At 33.6% G+C, this 6016-nt stretch overlaps 1 protein-coding gene across 1 annotated transcript; it reads right to left on the minus strand.

The window, feature by feature from the left end:
• Window positions 1-440: 440 nt before the first annotated feature.
• LOC138122629 (kinesin-related protein 4-like) lies at window positions 441-3167 on the minus strand. The gene has a single exon (XM_069036916.1). It carries the CDS (start codon window positions 3165-3167, stop codon window positions 441-443), a length of 2727 nt encoding a protein of 908 aa, XP_068893017.1.
• Window positions 3168-6016: the final 2849 nt, after the last annotated feature.

The raw sequence follows: 6016 nt of genomic DNA on the forward strand, positions 1-6016 counted from the left end.
AAAGGATATAATTACAGTACGATTCGTGTTTTATAACAATAAAAATAATGGAAAGTTCATAAGCCCCATAAAATAATTCCGAAATTTGTACATGGCAAAAACTTAGATACTTTCCAGACCACTCAATATATATTTTTGTGAAAATTATATTGGGTTATTCAAAATGATTGTGGATAAGTATGGCAACTGTGTACGAAAATGTGTGTGGCAACTGTGTGGGTGGGGTATATCATTGCACATTGATTCGACAATTTTCAAAATTGCGCGACTGTGAACTGTCAAAGAAATGTCAACTCTATCCCACCCACACAGTTGCGACATAAATTTTCATACATGTGGGATATAGTTTAAGAAAACAAGATTTGTAACAACTTTTAATGATAAATTATAACGTCTCTCGAAAATACAACGTCAAACAATAACAAACTTCTCCTCGCCCACTATCCATTTCCTACAACTCGGCCATCCTGAAATTCGTTCGCCTCGAACGAGTCGAGATCTTCTTGACACCAGGGCTTCATCATCTCAGCGCACGATTTGGTTGTTCTCGGACCGTCATGTGTACCGATCTTCTTAACATCATAGCGGTCATTTCCAATTTTCTTGATTACTTCATACGGACCTAAATATTTGGGCAGTATTTTGGCAGTAGTCTTAAATTGGGTTCTTTTGATGGCAACTTGGTCTCTAGATTTATATTCTCTTGCCATTTTACGTTTCCTGTTGTAATTCTTGATGTTTTCCTCGTGGATCTTCTTAATCTGTTGTTTCGCTTCTTTGTGCAGTTCATATCTTTCTTCAATGACAGTAACAACTTCTCTTTCAGAATTTTCAATCTTATCTTCAGAAACATGAACAGAACAAACATCGTTTTCTTCATTTTTGCAATTCAACTCGTTTGCCATTTTGTCAACAGCTTCAACCAGTCTTCTTCCCAAGTTGTCAAAATTTTCTTCAACTTTTTCGGTGCTTCCTTCTTCGCAAGCCTCCTCCACTTCCTTATCTTCAAGGTTGACCTGACTAACATCATCTTCATTTTTAGGTATATTGGAATTAATTTCTTTTGCTATTTTATCCACAGCTGCTTCTAGTTTTCTTCCTAAACTTTCTATATCTTCATTCGTGTTTCTTTTTTCTTCACCGGACCCAAATGTTTCGTCCAAATTTTGATTTTCTTCGCTCTCCACACCAACGTCATCTTCAGAGCTTGTAATTTTCAGTGCATCATTTAGATTCTCTTCACCTTCTGGTAATGCATCATTTTCCTCTGTTGTATTCTCATCTTCTGCTGCGATTCTCTTTTGTACTTTCTTTTCATCATTCAGTAAGTTTGTTTCTTTCATTTCGGTTACATTTTCAGTTACCATCACTCCTTCGGAATTCATGATTAACGTTACTTGATTCAAGATTGGTCTTCCAATTATGAGATTTATGTCATTTATGGAGATTGCTTCATCTGATACAATGTGAATTTCGGTCACAAGTTCGTAATTATCAATGTTTATTTTTGTCGAAAACTTTCCAAGTGTCTTTACCTTTCCATTTCCTAAACCAGTGAGTGTAAGTGGAGTTTCTTCAAAGCGTGGTGCACCTATTTTCAAAAAAGTACTTGCCTTAATTAAATTAACGTCACTTCCAGTATCGATTAGAGCTTCAAAATCTGTACCATAAAGTTTTAAATTTTTGAAATTTCTTGAATTTACTCGATCCGTTACTTCTCTATGGCAGATTTCATGATTTTCAGGTGGTTCTTCGTCTTGCAATGAATTTGACAAATACACTGTTGGGGATGATTTCTTTTCAATTTCGCTTTGTTTCTTCTGTTTATTATCTTCGTTGCATTCTTTTGCACGATGTCCATAATTATTACATTTAAAGCACTTTGTTCCCTTCTCTTTGAACCTGCAATCTATTGATCTATGGCCTTTTAAACCACAATTGAAACAACGAATTTGCTTGCCTTCTTCTTTTTTATATTTCATATCTTGCTTCTTCATTACTTCTTCTGTAATCTCCGGTTCTTTCTTAGTTTTAAACATCTTCATTGAATTTTCTCTCAACGATTCGAAAATTTGAAGTTTTCTTTTAAACTCTTTTAAGTTATTAGCTCCGTAGAGAATAATTTTGTTACTCGTGTCGTCGGTGATGCCATCAATAGTATATTGGATAAGTGCATTATCTTCTACATTACCTCTTGAGGCCAGTTCTTTCATAATCAAAAAATATTCCTGAACAGTTTCTTTCTTCTGAATTTTTCTTGACGATAACATCTGATGTAAATGTGCGCTATTGAGTTGAGTTGAGAATTCAGACAACAAAGCTTCTCGCAGTTGACTCCAAGTAGAGATACCACATTCACTCTGTATATAAAGTTTAGCAAGACCTTTCAAAGATTTCTTGGCGAAAATGAATTTCTGTAATCGACTCCATCTTAACAAAACGGAAGTATCTTCAAAGTCTTGAATCCATTTTTCGACAGGATACTCGTCATTACCACTAAAAGGACGAATTGAATCTTCCACATCTCTAAAACTTAACGGAAAACATGAATTGCATTTTGCATAATCGTCATCTTCATCATCGTTGTGTCTGCTGCTTTCGAGGTTATTTACCCTTCTTAATCTTCTTTGATTTCCCTCTTCATCTTGGTCATCTTTGGTATTATTTTCTTTTTTCTTAGAGGTTGTGACTCTTCTTTCTTTGTTACTATTTTTCTTCTTTGAAGCTGTTACCACGTCATATTGCTCTGCATCGTCTTTATCGTCTTCATCATCGTCTTTATCATCTTCATCGTCTTTATCATCTTCGTCATCTTTATCATCTTCGTCGTCTTCATTTACTTCATTTTTCTCCAACATGCTAAGGTTCATTAAGTGGCAGCAAATTTTTCTTGATAGTTCGTCTTCGTCACCATCATTGTCGAGACAGAGAAGATTAGTAATAGAAATCAACTCTCTTACTTGCAAAGTGTCAACCACGTATTCAAGTTTAGTCTCAAATTCCTTAGAATCTTCGTCGAAATCGAATCCTTTGAATCCGCGCAGCCTTGATCTGTTTTTTCGATCACCTTCCGATTCGAAAATAAACATATGAAGGGCTTTAATCGACTTCACAGGAGCATTTTTAATATTGTCTCTGATAAAAGCAATTTCACCCAATGATATCATTTTATTTTTTAATTTCCTCGTAACTGTCACTTGTTTTTCACTTTTCCGTAAAATAATTAGAATTCCTTTAATTTATCACCGTTCTTCTTTCTACAATTCTCTGTTTATCTTGTTTCTATCCCGGTTGAGCCCCCAAAATTTGTGGGATATAGTTTAAGAAAACAAGATTTGTAACAACTTTTAATGATAAATTATAACGTCTCTCGAAAATACAACGTCAAACAATAACAAACTTCTCCTCGCCCACTATCCATTTCCTACATACATAGTTGCCATACTTATCCACAATCATTTTGAATCACCCAATACCAAATACTTAAAAGGTAAGTTGCTCATAAAATTCATGTAATTAACTGTACCGGTAAAAGTTATGTAAGTTTTTTCTACAAATAACTACATAATACAAGGTGTTTCACGTAACTGTCCGAGATTCATTTTATGAATCTAGTTATACCTAAATGAAAGAAGTATTACTGGTTGTATTTAAAGTTCGTCAGGGTCGGAAAGTTACGTGAACACCTTGTAAAGGATGTTTTTTTAAATTTGGCGTCGTAGTAGGCGTTGAAGAGTCGATTGAGAGCGCACCACTCGTGTAAAAGCGTAAGATTTAAACTCCTAACTCATTAGTCAAATTTTAACAAATTCGTTTCTGAATCTGACATATTGAAAGCTGAAGTGAATAAATAAGATTTAATTAAGAAACTGATACATAATTGCAAAACATACTTACAAAATCTATCCAAATTAAAACTGGTCATAGTCATAGTCTTAGTAACACTTTCCAAAACGAGCTACATTAATTTGCCAGTCTACCCAATCTTCTCCTTTAAAATAATTTAAAATAACGTTTGAAGACAAAATAGTATCTACAGTAGCCGCTCGATTGTGAACACTCAATTGTATGAACACCTCGATTATACAGGGTTATTATAAATGATTGTAGTCCAACTAGGCGTAAAAACTGAATGTAAAATTTATGGTTGCCGCTCCATATAAAAAATATCAAAATGATGTGAATAAGTGAGTAAACACCGTTTACACCCAGGAGTTGAATTGGGTGCAAAACAACTCAATATTTTTGGATTCAATCGTTAATTTAAAAGAAATTAGTAAAATTCTCATCACCTCACTTTTCACCTAAAAAATGACAGTGACAGCGACAAAAATTAACAGTTCACATGAAAGCGGTAAAAATTTCATAACATGGGCATGGCCTGCTTCGATTACAATCATTTAGAATAACCCTGTATGAACAGCCACATCTTTAACATTGTAGGTTCAGTAGTGTGAACAGTTGCAAGATTGATTCAGTGAACATTGATAAATTGCTTAATGTTTACCTTAACATTATGCTTCCACTATACAAAACATCATAAATAAGATATGCTGAGCCGGCCTTATATTAATTAGCCCTTATTTAGCATTTCTATATTACATTTCATTTGGCACATCAATTAAAATTAATAAATTAAAAAATCATAAATTAAAAATGAAAATGTTTAGTTTGAACTGGACCTGGCAAACGTGTGTTTTACATGGACTGTTCGGGCAATTGCGTCAAACTATGAAACCAAATCGAAGTGTTTTAACATAATGTATTTGGAAAAACTGAAATTATAAATGTGATATAAACTACTTCTTTGGAGGGAACGCAATATTTTTAACAATGATGATATATTAACTTTACGTAGATACATATTGAAACATCGCAATGTGAAAAGTTTAGAGGAAAAAAATGTCATACAAAACTAACATCTTACTTTAATGTCTTGTAAAAGTCATATTTTGTTAGAATTATAAATAAAAAAACTGCCTTTTGTTCGACACTGTCAGAATTTTGTATTGGTGCAATTTTGATCTTTTTAAAATAGTTTGAACCGATCTTTGGCACATTTTATGATTTGAAGGCATTTTTAATATAGACGTTTATAAATTTACCACGACTTCTAGCGAAACATTAAGGAACATTCTTCGTTTGTACATATTCTTGGGCGTCTTAATTTGGGTCAAGTTTTTGCATTAGATACCAGTTTCATTTGTTTTTTTCTGATGGTTGAATACAATAACAATTTATAACATTTTTCCACAGTTCTGCAGTTTATTCGTTTAACGTTTCAATATTAAACTCTAGCAGAACGCTTTAATTTTTCTTAACTATGTAATAAAAAAAAATTGCGAAAAGATATTTTACATTAACAATAAGAAAAATGAGTATGTACTTTATATTGATCATTTTAAAAGATATCGCACCCGTATTACTATTGTGACTTACTTTCCGTCCTCCAGACAAAGGAATTTCACACAATTCTTTTTGCAAAACTGTGGCCGAATGTTGATGTAGAACAAAGTGGTAAATAGTAATAAAGAAAAACTAGTGACAGAAATATTATTTTATCCCACACAGTTACACGAGTAACAAAACCGTGTGGCTTATTTATGAATGGAAATAACCGAATTTTACTCTTTCTCTTCAGCTTCCCTCTCCACACTATGCAAGTGAGTGATTCCACAGTCTGCATTCTTCAATGGGCCTACGGCATGCTTCGACATCGACCGCAGTCGTGCAGTGGCGATGGGCAAGGTAGTTGTGTTTTCTTTCTGATTTACACTACCATTATTGCAGTAGTTAATCATAGTCACACGTTCATGTCGATGGCTTATCGGTTAGTTATCTGACTGCCACTTGTTGACATTCATATTGTGCTCTAAATTAATATTTTCTAGACCGACTATTAAATACTTAAAAAATTTACTAAATAAACACTACACTATTTCCAGAACCATCCATGTTCGTACAAATCTTGCCCTCGTATGCCACGTTATCGAAATGAACGATTTCAGGATGTTGT

The sequence above is a fragment of the Tenebrio molitor genome, chromosome 1 (assembly GCF_963966145.1).
Source record: "Tenebrio molitor chromosome 1, icTenMoli1.1, whole genome shotgun sequence".
Lineage (NCBI taxonomy): Eukaryota > Metazoa > Arthropoda > Insecta > Coleoptera > Tenebrionidae > Tenebrio > Tenebrio molitor.

Excerpts from the sequence above, each read along its gene's own strand:
- LOC138122629 (XM_069036916.1), bottom strand. The coding sequence starts at position 3,167 with ATGATATCATTGGGTGAAATTGCTTTTATCAGAGACAATATTAAAAAT.